A 21,530-nucleotide genomic window follows, 5' to 3' on the forward strand; every position below is an offset into this window, starting at 1 on the left:
AATAGTGTGTTTAGACTTATACACCATGTAATAGTGTGTTTAGGCTTATACACCATGTAATAGTGTGTTTAGACTTATACACCATGTAATAGTGTGTTTAGACTTATACACCATGTAATAGTGTGTTTAGACTTATACACCATGTAATAGTATGTTTAGACTTATACACCATGTAATAGTATGTTTAGGCTTATACACATGTAATAGTGTGTTTAGACTTATACACCATGTAATAGTGTGTTTAGACTTATACACCATGTAATAGTATGTTTAAGCTTATACACCATGTAATAGTATGTTTAGACTTATACACCATGTAATAGTGTGTTTAGGCTTATACACCATGTAATAGTGTGTTTAGGCCCATACACCATGTAATAGTATGTTTAGACTTATACACCATCTAATAGTGTGTTTAGACTTATACACGATGTAATAGTATGTTTAGACTTATACACCATGTAATAGTATGTTTAGGCTTATACACCATGTAATAATGTGTTTAGACTTATACACCATGTAATAATGTGTTTAGACTTATACACCATGTAATAGTATGTTTAGGCTTATACACCATGTAATAGTGTGTTTAGGCTTATACACCATGTAATAGTATGTTTAGACTTATACACCATGTAATAGTATGTTTAGGCTTATACACCATGTAATAGTGTGTTTAGGCTTATACACCATGTAATAGTATGTTTAGGCTTATACACATGTAATAATATGTTTAGACTTATACACATGTAATAGTGCGTTTAGACTTATACACCATGTAATAGTGTGTTTAGCCTTATACACCATGTAATAATGTGTTTAGACTTATACACCATGTAATAGTGTGTTTAGACTTATACACCATGTAATAGTGTGTTTAGGCTTATACACCATGTAATAGTATGTTTAGACTTATACACCATGTAATAGTGTGTTTAGACTTATACACCATGTAATAGTGTGTTTAGGCTTATACACCATGTAATAGTGTGTTTAGACTTATACACCATGTAATAGTGTGTTTAGACTTATACACCATGTAATAATGTGTTTAGACTTATACACCATGTAATAATGTGTTTAGACTTATACACCATGTAATAGTGTGTTTAGACTTATACACCATGTAATAGTGTGTTTAGACTTATACACCATGTAATAGTGTGTTTAGACTTATACACCATGTAATAGTATGTTTAGACTTATACACATGTAATAGTATGTTTAGACTTATACACCATGTAATAGTGTGTTTAGGCTTATACACATGTAATAGTATGTTTAGACTTATACACATGTAATAGTATGTTTAGGCTTATACACCATGTAATAGTATGTTTAGACTTATACACCATGTAATAGTATGTTTAGACTTATACACCATGTAATAGTATGTTTAGACTTATACACCATGTAATAATATGTTTAGACTTATACACCATGTAATAGTATGTTTAGACTTATACACCATGTAATAATATGTTTAGACTTATACACCATGTAATAGTATGTTTAGACTTATACACCATGTAATAATATGTTTAGACTTATACACCATGTAATAGTATGTTTAGACTTATACACCATGTAATAGTATGTTTAGACTTATACACCATGTAATAGTATGTTTAGACTTATACACCATGTAATAATATGTTTAGACTTATACACCATGTAATAGTATGTTCAGACTTATACACCATGTAATAATGTGTTTAGACTTATAGACCATGTAATAGTATGTTTAGACTTATAGACCATGTAATAGTATGTTTAGACTTATACACCATGTAATAGTATGTTTAGACTTATACACCATGTAATAATATGTTTAGACTTATACACCATGTAATAGTGTGTTTAGACTTATACACCATGTAATAGTATGTTTAGGCCTATACACCATGTAATAATATGTTTAGACTTATACACCATGTAATAATGTGTTTAGACTTATAGACCATGTAATAGTATGTTTAGACTTATACACCATGTAATAATGTGTTTAGACTTATAGACCATGTAATAGTATGTTTAGACTTATACACCATGTAATAGTATGTTTAGACTTATACACCATGTAATAGTATGTTTAGACTTATACACCATGTAATAGTATGTTTAGACTTATACACCATGTAATAATATGTTTAGACTTATACACCATGTAATAGTGTGTTTAGACTTATACACCATGTAATAGTGTGTTTAGACTTATACACCATGTAATAATGTGTTTAGACTTATACACCATGTAATAGTATGTTTAGACTTATACACCATGTAATAATGTGTTTAGACTTATACACCATGTAATAGTGTGTTTAGGCTTATACACATGTAATAGTGTGTTTAGGCTTATACACATGTAATAGTGTGTTTAGGCTTATACACCATGTAATAGTATGTTTAGACTTATACACCATGTAATAGTATGTTTAGACTTATACACCATGTAATAGTATGTTTAGGCTTATACACCATGTAATAGTGTGTTTAGGCTTATACACCATGTAATAGTATGTTTAGACTTATACACATGTAATAGTGTGTTTAGACTTATACACCATGTAATAATGTGTTTAGACTTATACACCATGTAATAGTGTGTTTAGACTTATACACCATGTAATAGTGTGTTTAGACTTATACACCATGTAATAGTGTGTTTAGGCTTATACACATGTAATAGTGTGTTTAGGCTTATACACATGTAATAGTGTGTTTAGGCTTATACACCATGTAATAGTGTGTTTAGACTTATACACCATGTAATAGTATGTTTAGACTTATACACCATGTAATAGTGTGTTTAGACTTATACACCATGTAATAGTGTGTTTAGGCTTATACACCATGTAATAGTGTGTTTAGACTTATACACCATGTAATAGTGTGTTTAGGCTTATACACCATGTAATTGTGTGTTTAGACTTATACACCATGTAATAGTGTGTTTAGACTTATACACATGTAATAGTGTGTTTAGACTTATACACCATGTAATAGTATGTTTAGACTTATACACATGTAATAGTGTGTTTAGGCTTATACACCATGTAATAGTATGTTTAGACTTATACACCATGTAATAGTATGTTTAGACTTATACACATGTAATAGTATGTTTAGGCTTATACACCATGTAATAGTGTGTTTAGACTTATACACCATGTAATAGTGTGTTTAGGCTTATACACCATGTAATACTGTGTTTAGACTTATACACCATGTAATAGTGTGTTTAGGCTTATACACCATGTAATAGTGTGTTTAGACTTATACACCATGTAATAGTGTGTTTAGACTTATACACCATGTAATAGTGTGTTTAGGCTTATACACCATGTAATAATGTGTTTAGACTTATACACCATGTAATAGTATGTTTAGACTTATACACCATGTAATAGTATGTTTAGACTTATACACCATGTAATAGTGTGTTTAGACTTATACACCATGTAATAGTGTGTTTAGACTTATACACCATGTAATAGTGTGTTTAGACTTATACACCATGTAATAGTGTGTTTAGACTTATACACCATGTAAAAGTGTGTTTAGACTTATACACCATGTAATAGTGTGTTTAGACTTATACACCATGTAATAGTGTGTTTAGACTTATACACCATGTAATAGTGTGTTTAGACTTATACACCATGTAATAATGTGTTTAGACTTATACACCATGTAATAGTATGTTTAGACTTATACACCATGTAATAGTGTGTTTAGGCTTATACACCATGTAATAGTATGTTTAGACTTATACACCATGTAATAGTGTGTTTAGACTTATACACCATGTAATAGTGTGTTTAGACTTATACACCATGTAATAGTATGTTTAGGCTTATACACATGTAATAGTATGTTTAGACTTATACACATGTAATAGTGTGTTTAGACTTATACACCATGTAATAGTGTGTTTAGACTTATACACCATGTAATAGTATGTTTAGACTTATACACCATGTAATAGTGTGTTTAGACTTATACACTATGTAATAGTATGTTTAGACTTATACACCATGTAATAGTGTGTTTAGACTTATACACCATGTAATAGTATGTTTAGACTTATACACCATGTAATAGTATGTTTAGGCTTATACACATGTAATAGTGTGTTTAGACTTATACACCATGTAATAGTGTGTTTAGACTTATACACCATGTAATAGTATGTTTAAGCTTATACACCATGTAATAGTATGTTTAGACTTATACACCATGTAATAGTGTGTTTAGGCTTATACACCATGTAATAATGTGTTTAGACTTATACACCATGTAATAGTATGTTTAGACTTATACACCATGTAATAATGTGTTTAGACTTATACACCATGTAATAGTGTGTTTAGACTTATACACGATCTAATAGTATGTTTAGACTTATACACCATGTAATAGTATGTTTAGGCTTATACACCATGTAATAATGTGTTTAGACTTATACACCATGTAATAATGTGTTTAGACTTATACACCATGTAATAGTATGTTTAGGCTTATACACCATGTAATAGTGTGTTATAGGCTTATACACCATGTAATAGTATGTTTAGACTTATACACCATGTAATAGTATGTTTAGGCTTATACACCATGTAATAGTGTGTTTAGGCTTATACACCATGTAATAGTATGTTTAGGCTTATACACATGTAATAATATGTTTAGACTTATACACATGTAATAGTTCGTTTAGACTTATACACCATGTAATAGTGTGTTTAGGCTTATACACCATGTAATAATGTGTTTAGACTTATACACCATGTAATAGTGTGTTTAGACTTATACACCATGTAATAGTGTGTTTAGGCTTATACACCATGTAATAGTATGTTTAGACTTATACACCATGTAATAGTGTGTTTAGACTTATACACCATGTAATAGTGTGTTTAGGCTTATACACCATGTAATAGTGTGTTTAGACTTATACACCATGTAATAGTGTGTTTAGACTTATACACCATGTAATAATGTGTTTAGACTTATACACCATGTAATAATGTGTTTAGACTTATACACCATGTAATAGTGTGTTTAGACTTATACACCATGTAATAGTGTGTTTAGACTTATACACCATGTAATAGTGTGTTTAGACTTATACACCATGTAATAGTATGTTTAGACTTATACACCATGTAATAGTGTGTTTAGGCTTATACACATGTAATAGTATGTTTAGACTTATACACATGTAATAGTATGTTTAGGCTTATACACCATGTAATAGTGTGTTTAGGCTTATACACATGTAATAGTATGTTTAGACTTATACACATGTAATAGTATGTTTAGACTTATACACCATGTAATAGTGTGTTTAGACTTATACACCATGTAATAGTATGTTTAGACTTATACACCATGTAATAGTATGTTTAGGCTTATACACATGTAATAGTGTGTTTAGACTTATACACCATGTAATAGTGTGTTTAGACTTATACACCATGTAATAGTATGTTTAAGCTTATACACCATGTAATAGTATGTTTAGACTTATACACCATGTAATAGTGTGTTTAGGCTTATACACCATGTAATAGTGTGTTTAGGCCCATACACCATGTAATAGTATGTTTAGACTTATACACCATGTAATAATGTGTTTAGACTTATACACGATGTAATAGTGTGTTTAGACTTATACACGATGTAATAGTATGTTTAGACTTATACACCATGTAATAGTATGTTTAGACTTATACACCATGTAATAGTATGTTTAGGCTTATACACCATGTAATAATGTGTTTAGACTTATACACCATGTAATAATGTGTTTAGACTTATACACCATGTAATAGTATGTTTAGGCTTATACACCATGTAATAGTGTGTTTAGGCTTATACACCATGTAATAGTATGTTTAGACTTATACACCATGTAATAGTATGTTTAGGCTTATACACCATGTAATAGTGTGTTTAGGCTTATACACCATGTAATAGTATGTTTAGGCTTATACACATGTAATAATATGTTTAGACTTATACACATGTAATAGTGCGTTTAGACTTATACACCATGTAATAGTGCGTTTAGGCTTATACACCATGTAATAATGTGTTTAGACTTATACACCATGTAATAGTGTGTTTAGACTTATACACCATGTAATAGTGTGTTTAGGCTTATACACCATGTAATAGTATGTTTAGACTTATACACCATGTAATAGTGTGTTTAGACTTATACACATGTAATAGTATGTTTAGGCTTATACACCATGTAATAGTGTGTTTAGACTTATACACCATGTAATAGTGTGTTTAGACTTATACACCATGTAATAATGTGTTTAGACTTATACACCATGTAATAATGTGTTTAGACTTATACACCATGTAATAGTGTGTTTAGACTTATACACCATGTAATAGTGTGTTTAGACTTATACACCATGTAATAGTGTGTTTAGACTTATACACCATGTAATAGTATGTTTAGACTTATACACCATGTAATAGTGTGTTTAGGCTTATACACATGTAATAGTATGTTTAGACTTATACACATGTGATAGTATGTTTAGGCTTATACACCATGTAATAGTGTGTTTAGGCTTATACACATGTAATAGTATGTTTAGACTTATACACATGTAATAGTATGTTTAGGCTTATACACCATGTAATAGTGTGTTTAGACTTATACACCATGTAATAGTGTGTTTAGACTTATACACCATGTAATAGTGTGTTTAGACTTATACACCATGTAATAATGTGTTTAGACTTATACACCATGTAATAGTATGTTTAGACTTATACACCATGTAATAGTGTGTTTAGGCTTATACACCATGTAATAGTATGTTTAGACTTATACACCATGTAATAGTGTGTTTAGACTTATACACCATGTAATAGTATGTTTAGACTTATACACCATGTAATAGTATGTTTAGACTTATACACCATGTAATAGTGTGTTTAGACTTATACACCATGTAATAGTGTGTTTAGACTTATACACCATGTAATAGTATGTTTAGGCTTATACACATGTAATAGTATGTTTAGACTTATACACATGTAATAGTGTGTTTAGACTTATACACCATGTAATAGTGTGTTTAGACTTATACACCATGTAATAGTATGTTTAGACTTATACACATGTAATAGTATGTTTAGACTTATACACCATGTAATAGTGTGTTTAGGCTTATACACCATGTAATAGTATGTTTAGACTTATACACCATGTAATAGTATGTTTAAACTTATACACCATGTAATAGTATGTTTAGACTTATACACCATGTAATAGTGTGTTTAGGCTTATACACCATGTAATAATGTGTTTAGACTTATACACCATGTAATAGTATGTTTAAGCTTATACACCATGTAATATTATGTTTAGACTTATACACCATGTAATAGTGTGTTTAGGCTTATACACCATGTAATAGTATGTTTAGACTTATACACCATGTAATAGTATGTTTAAACTTATACACCATGTAATAATGTGTTTAGACTTATACACCATGTAATGTGTTTAGACTTATACACCATGTAATAGTGTGTTTAGGCTTATACACCATGTAATAGTATGTTTAGACTTATACACCATGTAATAGTGTGTTTACGCTTATACACATGTAATAGTATGTTTAGACTTATACACCATGTAATAATGTGTTTAGGCTTATACACATGTAATAGTGCGTTTAGACTTATACACATGTAATAGTATGTTTAGACTTATACACCATGTAATAGTGTGTTTAGACTTATACACCATGTAATAGTGTGTTTAGACTTATACACCATGTAATAGTGTGTTTAGGCTTATACACCATGTAATAGTGTGTTTAGGCTTATACACATGTAATAGTATGTTTAGACTTATACACATGTAATAGTATGTTTAGGCTTATACACCATGTAATAGTGTGTTTAGACTTATACACCATGTAATAGTGTGTTTAGGCTTATACACCATGTAATAATGTGTTTAGACTTATACACCATGTAATAGTGTGTTTAGACTTATACACCATGTAATAGTGTGTTTAGACTTATACACCATGTAATAGTGTGTTTAGACTTATACACCATGTAAAAGTATGTTTAGACTTATACACCATGTAATAGTATGTTTAGACTTATACACTATGTAATAGTATGTTTAGACTTATACACCATGTAATAGTGTGTTTAGACTTATACACCATGTAATAGTGTGTTTAGACTTATACACCATGTAATAGTGTGTTTAGACTTATACACCATGTAATAGTATGTTTAGGCTTATACACATGTAATAGTATGTTTAGACTTATACACATGTAATAGTGTGTTTAGACTTATACACCATGTAATAGTATGTTTAGACTTATACACATGTAATAGTATGTTTAGACTTATACACCATGTAATAGTGTGTTTAGACTTATACACCATGTAATAGTATGTTTAGGCTTATACACCATGTAATAGTATGTTTAGACTTATACACCATGTAATAGTATGTTTAGACTTATACACCATGTAATAGTGTGTTTAGACTTATACACCATGTAATAGTATGTTTAGACTTATACACATGTAATAGTATGTTTAGACTTGTACACCATGTAATAGTATGTTTAGGCTTATACACATGTAATAGTGTGTTTAGACTTATACACCATGTAATAGTGTGTTTAGACTTATACACCATGTAATAGTGTGTTTAGACTTATACACCATGTAATAGTATGTTTAGAGTTATACACCATGTAATAGTATGTTTAAACTTATACACCATGTAATAATGTGTTTAGACTTATACACCATGTAATAGTATGTTTAGACTTATACACCATGTAATAGTGTGTTTAGGCTTATACACCATGTAATAGTGTGTTTAGACTTATACACCATGTAATAATATGTTTAGACTTATACACCATGTAATAGTGTGTTTAGACTTATACACCATGTAATAGTGTGTTTAGACTTATACACCATGCAATAGTATGTTTAGACTTATACACATGTAATAGTATGTTTAGGCTTATACACCATGTAATAGTGTGTTTAGACTTATACACCATGTAATAGTGTGTTTAGGCTTATACACCATGTAATAGTATGTTTAGACTTATACACATGTAATAGTATGTTTAGGCTTATACACCATGTAAAAGTATGTTTAGGCTTATACACCATGTAATAGTGTGTTTAGACTTATACACATGTAATAGTGTGTTTAGACTTATACACCATGTAATAGTGTGTTTAGACTTATACACCATGTAATAGTGTGTTTAGACTTATACACCATGTAATAGTATGTTTAGACTTATACACATGTAATAGTATGTTTAGGCTTATACACCATGTAATAGTGTGTTTAGACTTATACACATGTAATAATGTGTTTAGACTTATACACCATGTAATAGTGTGTTTAGACTTATACACCATGTAATAGTGTGTTTTAGACTTATACACCATGCAATAGTATGTTTAGACTTATACACCATGTAATAGTATGTTTAGACTTATACACATGTAATAGTATGTTTAGGCTTATACACCATGTAATAGTGTGTTTAGGGTGCGTGTACCCTGTACCTGATCACCATCTGAATGACGAGGGCTGATGGCCTATGGCTTTAGAACACTGCTATCAACTGAGGGAAGATTGAACCTCCTTTCCTTAAAGAGAGATTATTTTTTCAACAGAAATGGCCTCCTTATGTCCTCTTTCTTTTCTTCATATCGGAATATTATATACTAATAACAACAATGTATTATTTAATAGTTTTTTAACACTAAAGGGGAATTATCTTCCGACTCTTCTGACTTTCCAACGTTTTTCACAAAAGCTTCAGAAAGAAACACTTTATTTTAGATATTTATTTCAAAAACAGTGAATTTCCCATAGTTAAATGTGCCCCGCCCGCCTACCATTGGAGATTAAGCCCCGCCTACCATTAGAGATTAGGCCATACATAACTTTTATTTTACTTAAGTTGAAAAGGCACAGATTTGGCAGAATGACCCGGGGTCCGAGCTGCATTCATGTCCAAATATCTACTGACATGTTTTAGTCACAGTTTTACAAACAAAATCATGTAATGATGGTTACAGTTTGAGCCATGTTACTTTTTATTCATTATTATCATCAAACTAAATGTAAATGTATGTCTGGTTTTGCAGTAAATCCATCTACTTCTCGATGTGTGAGGAGCTGGAGCAGCCGAGAGAGGCCCACGCTCATTCCGACTCAGAACAGACCCCACACCAACAGTAAGATGCCTCCACATCTGTGCAGCAGCGCCACCTAGTGCTCCCTTTAGGACAGGGTGCACAGCAGGGCCACCTAGTGCACAGCAGGGCCACCTAGTGCTCCCTGTAGGACAGGGTGCACAGAGCTCTGAAGTACGGTCTGAAGTACAGTTTGAAGTACAGTCTGAAGTACAGTTTTAAGTACAGTTTGAGTGCTGAAGTACAGTTTGAAGTACAGTCTGAAGTACAGTTTTAAGTACAGTTTGAGTGCTGAAGTACAGTTTGAAGTACAGTCTGAAGTACAGTTTTAAGTACAGTTTGAGTGCTGAAGTACAGTTTGAAGTACAGTTTGAGTGCTGAATACAGTTTGAAGTACAGTTTGAGTGCTGAATACAGTTTGAAGTACAGTTTGAATTACAAAAAGGGTTTTGAATGTTCTTTTTATCTCATCTCTTTAGTGTTCTTGAGCCGTCCCTTGTGTGTTTCTCTGCAGTGTGTTCTTGAGCCGTCCCTTGTGTGTTTCTCTGCAGTGTGTTCTTGAGCCGTCCCTTGTGTGTTTCTCTGCAGTGTGTTCTTGAGCCGTCCCTTGTGTGTTTCTCTGCAGTGTGTTCTTGAGCCGTCCCTTGTGTGTTTCTCTGCAGTGTGTTCTTGAGCCGTCCCTTGTGTGTTTCTCTGCAGTGTGTTCTTGAGCCGTCCCTTGTGTGTTTCTCTGCAGTGTGTTCTTGAGCCGTCCCTTGTGTGTTTCTCTGCAGTGTGTTCTTGAGCCGTCCCTTGTGTGTTTCTCTGCAGTGTGTTCTTGAGCCGTCCCTTGTGTGTTTCTCTGCAGTGTGTTCTTGAGCCGTCCCTTGTGTGTTTCTCTGCAGTCTGTTCTTGAGCCGTCCCTTGTGTGTTTCTCTGCAGTGTGTTCTTGAGCCGTCCCTTGTGTGTTTCTCTGCAGTGTGTTCTTGAGCCGTCCCTTGTGTGTTTCTCTGCAGTGTGTTCTTGAGCCGTCCCTTGTGTGTTTCTCTGCAGTGTGTTCTTGAGCCGTCCCTTGTGTGTTTCTCTGCAGTGTGTTCTTGAGCCGTCCCTTGTGTGTTTCTCTGCAGTGTGTTCTTGAGCCGTCCCTTGTGTGTTTCTCTGCAGTGTGTTCTTGAGCCGTCCCTTGTGTGTTTCTCTGCAGTGTGTTCTTGAGCCGTCCCTTGTGTGTTTCTCTGCAGTGTGTTCTTGAGCCGTCCCTCGTCTCCAAAGAGCGACTCAGAGCTTTGTGTTGGACCTCGAGGATCTTCAGGACCCGAGATTCAGTGGAACTGGGGCGGCTTTCCCACGGTCAGTGACAACGGCAAATTAATCCATCTTTCTTCCGCTTATCCGGGGCCGGGTCGCGGGGGCAGCAGTTTAAACAGGGACTCCCAGACTTCCCTCTCCCCAGACATTTCCTCCAGCTCCTCCAGGGGATCCCGAGGCGTTCCCAGGCTAGCTGAGAGACATAGTCCCTCCAGCGTGTCCTGGGTCTTCCCCGGGGCCTCTTCCCGGTGGGACATGCCAGAAACACCTCCCCAGGAGGAGCAACGGCTCTACTCCAAGCTCCTCCCATGTGACTGAGCTCCTCCCCCTATCTCTAAGGGAGCGCCCAGCCACCCGGCGGAGGAAACTCATTTCGACTGCTCGTATCCTCGATCTTGTCCTTTGGGTCATTAAAGCTCAGGACCATAGGTGAGGTCAGGAACGTAGAGGGACCTGTAAATAGAGAGCTTTGTCTTTCGGCTCAGCTCCCTCTTCACCACAACAGTCGATGCAGCGACTGCATCACTGCAGCCGCTGCATCGATCCAACTGTCGATCTCACGCTCCATCCTTCACTCACTCGTGAACAAGACCCCGAGATACTTGAACTCCTCCACTTGGGGCAAGGACACCCCACCCACCTGGAGAGGGCAAGCCACCTTTTTCCAGTCAAGAACCATGGCCTCTGATTTGGAGCTGATTCTCATCCCAGACGCTTCACACTCGGCTCAAACCGTCCCAGTGCAGCTGCAGGTCCAGGTTTGATGGAGCCATCAGGACAACATTGTCTGATAACAGCAGAGATGAGATCCTGTGGTCCCCAAACCGGACACCCTCCGACCCCTGACCACACCCTCCGACCCCCTGCCCTGAGTAGTCCCTCGTGCACTGGGAACAGGTCTGACTGTGAACACAGCTCCTGCTGGTACAGTGTTCCACGACCAGGACCAAAACCACTCTGCTCTTCCTGAATCTGAGGTTCGACTATCGGTCGGATTCTCCTCTCCAGTACCTTGGAATAGACCTTACCCAGGAGGCTGAGGAGTGTGATCCCTCTGTAGTTGGAACACACCCTCCGGTCCCCCTTCTTGAACAGATGGACCACCACCCCGGTCTGCCAGTCCAGAGACACTGTCCCCGACCGCCACGCGATGTTGCAGAGACGTGTCAACCAAGACAGTCCTACAACATCCAGAGACTTTAGGTCCTCAGGGCGAATCTCATCCACCCCCGGAGCCCTGCCACTGAGGAGTTTGCCAACAACCTCAGTGACTTCAGCTTGGTTGAGGGACAAGCCAGCCTCCGGGTCCTCGGTCTCTGCTTCCTCTTCGGAACACGTGACGGTGGGATTAAGGAGGTCCACAAAGTATTCCTTCCACCGTCCAACGACATCCCCAGTCGAGGTCAGCAGGCCTCCACCCGCACCGTAAATGGTGTTGGTGAAGCACTGCAGCGCCGGACGGTTTGCCAGAATTTATTTGGGGCCCACAGATAGTCCTCCTCCATGGCCTCCCCAAACTCCATCCATCCCCAGGTTTTTGCCTCTGCGACAGCACAAGCTGCACCCGCTTGGCCTGCCGATACCTGTCAACGACCTCAGGAGACCTACAAGCTAACGAGGCCTATCAGGCCTCCTTCTTCCCCCTGACGACGTCCCTTACTTCCGGTGTCCACCACCGGGTTCAGGGGTTGCCGCCGCGTCAGGCACCAGAGACCTTGCGACCACAGCTCCGAGCAGCCGCATTGACAATGGAGGAGGAGGTCCACTCAGACTCGATGTCCCCAGCCTCCCCCGGGATCTGGGAGAAGCTGTCCTAGAAGTGTGAGTTGAAGACCCTGATGACAGAGGGCTCCTCAAGACGTTCCCAACAGACACTCACAATGCGCTTGGGCCAAGTCTGTTCGGCTTCCTCCTCCGCCAAATGAATCCTTTCTTTACCAATAATGTCTTATTATTTCAGGCCGTAGTCACTGGTGCTCAGGGACTTTCACAGCCTCAGTTTCCCTCAGTTTCAGGATCACACACAGAGTCCTGCTCCTGAACAGCTTTGAGGAAGAGCAGATGGAAATGTTTCACTTTCATGTGCTGTTTTTCTCCGTCTCTGCAGCCATGCCAGTCGCAGCGCTCCCCCGTTCACGTCTGCTTACCCTCTGCACCCGCTGCTCACTTCCGCACCATCGAGCGGCAGGACTCCTTCGACCTGGGACTGGCCCCGCCCCTCACCAGCGGCGTCAGGCCCGGCAGAGTGACCGTGGTCAGACCCAAAGCCCGGACAAGGTCTCTGGATTTGAACAACTGCTCCTTCCGACCGCTTCATCCTCTTTGCAAACCGGAGAATACACCTCTAAACGAAGCCGCCGTTTCAACGTTTAGCTCCGGAGTCTCAGATGCCGCTCAGTCAAACGGCGCGGTCAGGAGCGATGAAACAGCGGGAGATTGTGCGGAAAGCAAGTGGGAAAACGCTTTGATCGGAAAAGACGGACAGAGCGTGGCGTCTGTGGATGGACAGGACGAGGAGCGCTTACGAGGAGCAGCTCAGAGCGGTCAGATCGGAGAAGACGGAAGAGAGAGAGGAAAAGAGCCGGACAGTTACTCTGACCCTGCCGCGGACGCCGAGGAGGGGGAGGAGCTAAACGCGACAGCGGCGAGCGGCAACGCCCCCAGGTCTGAGGAAAAGAAGAAGGGTACGTGCAGTCAGATATCAAACTTATTATTGTCATCTTTAAGCCATTTTCTTTTCATTTCCATTTGATTCAAGGTTAATAGCAATTAGAGGGGGTGGCTTAATCAACTGAACATGAAACAGTCTGAAAAACATGACAAAGACAGTGGCATTATTTAATCAAAATGTCATAAAAGAATAACCAAATTCACAACACACTTTATTTGTATATAAATCCTTTCTCTAGAAACTTCTGTCACAGATTTACACCTTTATCTGGTTGAAAATGTGTTTTAAAAAGTGTTCAGTAGCTAGGGTTAGGGTCAGGGTTAGGGTGGGTTAGGGTCAGGGTTAGGGTTAGGGTGGGTTAGGGTCAGGTTTAGGGTGGGTTAGGGTTAGGGTGGGTTAGGGAGGGTTAGGGTCAGGTTTAGGGTGGGTTAGGGTGGGTTAGGGAGGGTTAGGGTCAGGTTTAGGGTGGGTTAGGGTCAGGGTGGGTTAGGGTTAAGGTGGGTTAGGGTCAGGGTTAGGGTGGGTTAGGGTCAGGGTTAGGGTGGGTTAGGGTCAGGGTGGGTTAGGGTTAAGGTGGGTTAGGGTCAGGGTTAGGGTGGGTTAGGGTCAGGGTTAGGGTTTACGGCCCGTGAACCCGTTCCTTTCTCTGTCCCCGTGCTGCAGAGAAGCGGAGCCACCATCTCGGGACGTCGGACATTTATCTGGACGATCTGACCTCCATGGACCCGGAGGTCGCCGTCCTCTACTTCCCCAAAACGTGAGTGACATGCGAGGAAAGGCGTGGCCGTGTGAGAGGCTCAGATTGTGTTAAAGCTCTGGTGTCCCGCAGGGGTAAGGAGTCCTCCCCGCCTCTAGGGGCACACTCCCTCTCAGGCTCCCTCTCGCCTCAGTCTGTGGGCAGTGGAACCTTGGACAGTGGGACAGATTATCTCTCTGACTCCATGTCGTTCTCTGCAAACGTGAGTTTGTCCCTGTGCGGGCCCGGGACCAGCAGCGCCATCAGCAAAGGTACTACTACTTCTACTACTACTACTATACTTATACCAGCAGCGCCATCAGCAAAGGTACTACTACTTCTACTACTACTACTATACTTATACCAGCAGCGCCATCAGCAAAGGTACTACTACTTCTACTACTACTACTATACTTATACCAGCAGCGCCATCAGCAAAGGTACTACTACTTCTACTACTACTACTATACTTATACCAGCAGCGCCATCAGCAAAGGTACTACTACTTCTACTACTACTACTATACTTATACCAGCAGCGCCATCAGCAAAGGTACTACTACTTCTACTACTACTACTATACTTATACCAGCAGCGCCATCAGCAAAGGTACTACTACTACTACTTCTACTACTACTACTACTACTACTACTATACTTATACCAGCAGCGCCATCAGCAAAGGTACTACTACTACTACTTCTACTACTACTACTACTACTACTACTACTACTATACTTATACCAGCAGCGCCATCAGCAAAGGTACTACTACTACTACTACTGCTACTACTACTACTACTACTACTACTACTGCTACTACTACTACTACTACTACTACTACTACTACTACTACTACTACTACTACTACTATACTTATACCAGCAGCGCCATCAGCAAAGGTACTACTACTACTACTACTACTACTACTTCTACTACTACTACTACTACTACTATACTTATACCAGCAGCGCCATCAGTAAAGGTACTTGTACTACTACTACTATACTAATACTACTATACTTATATCAGCAGCGCCATCAGCAAAGGTACTGCGCTGTACTATACTACTACTGCTATACCAATACCACTACTACTACTACTACTACTACTACTACTACTACTACTATACTTATACTACTACTGCTACTACTATACCAATACCACTACTACTACTACTACTACTACTACTACTACTACTACTACTACTACTACTACTACTACTACTACTACTACTACTTCTACTACTACTACTTCTACTACTACTACTACTACTACTATACTTATACCAGCAGCGCCATCAGTAAAGGTACTTGTACTACTACTACTATACTAATACTACTATACTTATATCAGCAGCGCCATCAGCAAAGGTACTGCGCTGTACTATACTACTACTGCTATACCAATACCACTACTACTACTACTACTACTACTACTACTATTGCTACTATACTTATACTACTACTGCTGCTACTACTATACCAATCCCACCACCACTACTACTACTATACTAATACTACTACTACTGTTACTATACTACTACCGCTATACTTATACCACCACCACACTACTACTACTACTATACTTATACCACCACCACTATACTACTTCTACTGTTACTATACTATACTACTACAGTGATCCCTCGTTTATGTTCCAAGAAGAACCCGTGGGAGTCAAAATCCGCAAAGTAGAAACCTTTATTTTTGTACAGTTATTACACAATGAAATACTCCATAAAACATTGAAGCTCTCACGCGCGCTCTCACCGGCCTCTCACACGCGCTCTCACCGGCCTCTCACACGCGCTCTCACCGGCCTCTCACACGCGCGCTCTCACCGGCCTCTCACACGCGCTCTCACCGGCCTCTCACACGCGCTCTCACCGGCCTCTCACACGCGCTCTCACCGGCCTCTCACACGCGCGCTCTCACCGGCCTCTCACACGCGCTCTCACCGGCCTCTCACACGCGCTCTCACCGGCCTCACACGCGCGCTCTCACCGGCCTCTCACACGCGCGCTCTCACCGGCCTCTCACACGCGCGCTCTCACCGGCCTCTCACACGCGCTCTCACCGGCCTCTCTCACGCTGCGCTCTCACCGGCCTCTCACGCGCGCTCTCACCGGCCTCTCACACGCGCGCTCTCACCGGCCTCTCACACGCGCTCTCACCGGCCTCACACGCGCGCTCTCACCGGCCTCACACGCGCGCTCTCACCGGCCTCTCACACGCGCGCTCTCATCCGGCCTCTCACACACGCTCTCACCGGCCTCTCACACGCGCGCTCTCACCGGCCTCTCACGCGCGCTCTCACCGGCCTCTCTCACACGCGCTCTCACCGGCCTCTCACGCGCGCTCTCACCGGCCTCTCTCACACGCGCTCTCACCGGCCTCTCTCACACGCGCTCTCACCGGCCTCTCACGCGCGCTCTCACCGGCCTCTCTCACGCGCGCTCTCACCGGCCTCTCTCACGCGCGCTCTCACCGGCCTCTCTCTCGCGCGCTCTCACTAGCCTCTCACGCGCGCTCTCACCGGCCTCTCTCTCACGCGCGCTCTCACTAGCCTCTCACACGCGCGCTCTCACCGGCCTCTCTCACACGCGCGCTCTCATCCGGCCTCTCTCACGCGCGCTCTCACCGGCCTCTCACGCGCGCTCTCACCGGCCTCTCACACGCGCTCTCACCGGCCTCTCACGCGCGCTCTCACCGGCCTCTCACGCGCGCTCTCACCGGCCTCTCACACGCGCTCTCACCGGCCTCTCACGCGCGCTCTCACCGGCCTCTCACGCGCGCTCTCACCGGCCTCTCACACGCACTCTCACCGGCCTCTCACACGCGCTCTCACCGGCCTCTCTCACACGCGCTCTCACCGGCCTCTCTCACGCGCGCTCTCACCGGCCTCTCTCACGCGCGCTCTCACCGGCCTCTCTCTCGCGCGCTCTCACTAGCCTCTCACACGCGCTCTCACTAGCCTCTCACACGCGCTCTCACCGGCCTCTCTCACGCGCGCTCTCACCGGCCTCTCACGCGCGCTCTCACCGGCCTCTCTCACGCGCGCTCTCACTGGCCTCTCACGCGCGCTCTCACCGGCCTCTCTCACACGCGCTCTCACCGGCCTCTCTCACGCGCGCTCTCACCGGCCTCTCACACGCGCGCTCTCACCGGCCTCACACGCGCGCTCTCACCGGCCTCTCACACGCGCTCTCACCGGCCTCTCACACGCGCGCTCTCACCGGCCTCTCACACGCGCTCTCACCGGCCTCTCACACGCGCTCTCACCGGCCTCTCACACGCGCGCTCTCACCGGCCTCTCACACGCGCTCTCACCGGCCTCTCTCACGCTGCGCTCTCACCGGCCTCTCACGCGCGCTCTCACCGGCCTCTCTCACGCGCGCTCTCACTGGCCTCTCACGCGCGCTCTCACCGGCCTCTCTCACACGCGCTCTCACCGGCCTCTCACACGCGCGCTCTCACCGGCCTCTCACGCGCGCTCTCACCGGCCTCTCTCACACGCGCTCTCACCGGCCTCTCACACGCGCGCTCTCACCGGCCTCACACGCGCGCTCTCACCGGCCTCTCACACGCGCTCTCACCGGCCTCTCACACGCGCGCTCTCACCGGCCTCTCTCACACGCGCTCTCACCGGCCTCTCACACGCGCGCTCTCACCGGCCTCTCACACGCGCTCTCACCGGCCTCTCACACGCGCGCTCTCACCGGCCTCTCACGCGCGCGCTCTCACCGGCCTCTCACACGCGCTCTCACCGGCCTCTCACACGCGCGCTCTCACCGGCCTCTCACGCGCGCGCTCTCACCGGCCTCTCACACGCGCGCTCTCACCGGCCTCTCACACGCGCTCTCACCGGCCTCTCACACGCGCTCTCACCGGCCTCTCACACGCGCTCTCACCGGCCTCTCACACGCGCTCTCACCGGCCTCTCACACGCGCGCTCTCACCGGCCTCTCACGCGCGCGCTCTCACCGGCCTCTCACACGCGCTCTCACCGGCCTCTCACACGCGCTCTCACCGGCCTCTCACGCGCGCGCTCTCACCGGCCTCTCACGCGCGCTCTCACCGGCCTCTCACACGCGCGCTCTCACCGGCCTCTCACACGCGCGCTCTCACCGGCCTCTCACGCGCGCGCTCTCACCGGCCTCTCTCACACGCGCTCTCACCGGCCTCTCTCACACGCGCTCTCACCGGCCTCTCACACGCGCGCTCTCACCGGCCTCTCACACGCGCGCTCTCACCGGCCTCTCACACGCGCGCTCTCACCGGCCTCTCACACACGCTCTCACCGGCCTCTCTCACGCACGCTCTCACCGGCCTCTCACGCGCGCTCTCATCCGGCTTTGCAATCTTCAATTTGGCAAGCGGTTTTACGTACCTGTACATATTAATCCATAACGTTATTGACACACAGGTAGAGAAGACGCGGAGAGACTGTTTAGCCAATCAGAATGCAGAACACAATGCATGATGAAAATCCGCGAAGCAACGAGAAAAGTGAACCGCGTTATAGCGAGGATCACTGGTGGTATTACCATACTAATACCACCACTATACTACTACTGCTATACTTATACCACCACCACTATACTACTACTACTATACTTATACCACCACCACTATACTACTACTGCTATACTTATACCACCACCACTATACTACTATACTAATACTACTTCTGCTACTGCTATACTTATACTACTACTGCTATGACTATACTAATACTACTACTATTGCTTCTACTATACTACTACTACTATACAAATACTATTACTGCTACTGCTATACTTATACCACCACCACTATACTACTACTGCTATACTTATACCACCACCACTATACTACTGCTACTATACTAATACTACTACTGCTTCTACTATACTACTACTACTATACTTATACTACTACTGTTACTACTATACTACTACTACTACTACTACTACTACTACTACTACTACTACTACTACTACTACTACTACTACTACTACTACTACTTCTATACTTATACCACCACCACCACCACTACTACTACTACTACTATACTAATACTATTACCTTCATCCTCCTCTGTGTTCCTCCAGAGAAGTTTATGGAGCGCATAGTGATGTATCAAGACTTGAGTGACAGCCCTGGACTCATCGACGACCCAAACCTCGTCGTCTGCATCAACTCCAAGTCAGATCTAGCGCATGGCCGTCTGCTTTTGTGTCTTGAAGTGCTTTTAACCTGGTGTTTCCTCTTTGCAGTTATTACAACTGGGCAGTGGCCGGTCCAATGGTCTTAGCGATGGCCGCGTTTCAGAAGAATCTCCCCAAGGTACATTCTTTAGTCAAACGTGCTTGAATTATAAGGCTGGTTTTGTTTACTGACACTTCTGCAACACAAGGAGGAGACACTGGAAACAGCCCCTGGGCCTTTTCAGAAGAGCAGCACAAACCATGAGATTCCTCCTAAAACACCTTAGTTCACACATTAGTTCTTCTTTTCCAAAGTGGAAGCGCAACAAATATAAATGATGCTGCTCACGTCTGCTAGCACCGCCGCTAGCATCGCCGCTAGCACCACCGCTAGCACCAACGCTAGCACCACCGCTAGCATCACACTTTAACAGTTTTTAATGGACCAGGGGACACATGATGCGGTTTAGCCAATGAAAGTCATGAATCTTTGTGTTTGCTTTTGACGATAAACAGAATATTTATTACAAAACTTTGTTGCACAAAAAATGAATCAGAGATACAAGAGAGATTATTAACATATAACAGCTAAAATATAAGTAAAGCAGCTCACAAACTGGAAGAATGTGCTCTAGATGAAAATGAAAGTGATTGAACTATTGTTTGGTCAGGGGGTCAATACTCGAATATTCATTAAAGTCTTTGTTTTTATTCTTAAAACATGAAAAACAGACTTCGATCATGTTAAACTCTTCACAGCTCCACGTGTCGCTCACTTACATAAAACATTCTGAACATCCTAAATATTCACCACCGCGAGTTTAGAAGATTCTATGTCTCTGAGGTCAGAGCGAGTTTTACACTAACTTACGCTAACAAACACTGGCATGCTAACAAACATTAGCATGCTAACAAACACTAGCAAATCTCAGGTCATCATCATATTTCTTCTTGTGATAATTGTCGCACTGACATGTTGCGATATCCATAACAAAAGCAAGCCATATGTCATATGACGTTGTTTTTCAGAGCACGGTGGAGCAGCTGGTCAAACAAAAAATGTCCAAGAAGTCTGGACGCTGGTGGTTTCCGTTCAGAAGGAGAGATCTGCCCAACAGCCCGGTAATGACAAAACAATACAGTACAAATACAAAAAAGAAACACGGTAAAGATCCACAAATATATCAACGTTTATCACACTAATTGTAACGTATTTCCTTTTCTTCCCTCGGCAGAACGACTCTAAAGAAGACCCAGATGAACCTGTGAGCTCGGGTCCGCTCCCAGTGCAGTAAGTACAACAGTTAGAGTCAGTTTAGATTTATTTGTCCTATACTATTCAACACATTATACAATTATTCACGATGAATGAAACCACGACCAATACAGAGAAATCTACATTTTTG

At 42.0% G+C, this 21,530-nt stretch overlaps 1 protein-coding gene across 1 annotated transcript in view; it reads left to right on the plus strand.

The window, feature by feature from the left end:
- The window catches only part of LOC140372417 (phosphatidate phosphatase LPIN3), an 89,613-nt gene that overhangs the window by 39,152 nt on the left and 28,931 nt on the right, over window positions 1–21,530 (plus strand). Inside the window, exons 6-14 of the mRNA XM_072459513.1 lie at window positions 10,198–10,287; window positions 11,463–11,571; window positions 13,637–14,213; window positions 14,864–14,957; window positions 15,030–15,208; window positions 20,029–20,122; window positions 20,194–20,263; window positions 21,154–21,246; window positions 21,360–21,415. Coding sequence (XP_072315614.1) covers window positions 10,198–10,287; window positions 11,463–11,571; window positions 13,637–14,213; window positions 14,864–14,957; window positions 15,030–15,208; window positions 20,029–20,122; window positions 20,194–20,263; window positions 21,154–21,246; window positions 21,360–21,415 — 1,362 coding nt within the window. The remainder of the gene's footprint in view (window positions 1–10,197; window positions 10,288–11,462; window positions 11,572–13,636; window positions 14,214–14,863; window positions 14,958–15,029; window positions 15,209–20,028; window positions 20,123–20,193; window positions 20,264–21,153; window positions 21,247–21,359; window positions 21,416–21,530) is intronic.

The sequence above is a fragment of the Eucyclogobius newberryi genome, unplaced genomic scaffold (genome assembly GCF_026437365.1).
Source record: "Eucyclogobius newberryi isolate DKJ021-1_F unplaced genomic scaffold, fEucNew1.0.hap1 SCAF_23, whole genome shotgun sequence".
Classification (NCBI taxonomy): domain Eukaryota; kingdom Metazoa; phylum Chordata; class Actinopteri; order Gobiiformes; family Gobiidae; genus Eucyclogobius; species Eucyclogobius newberryi.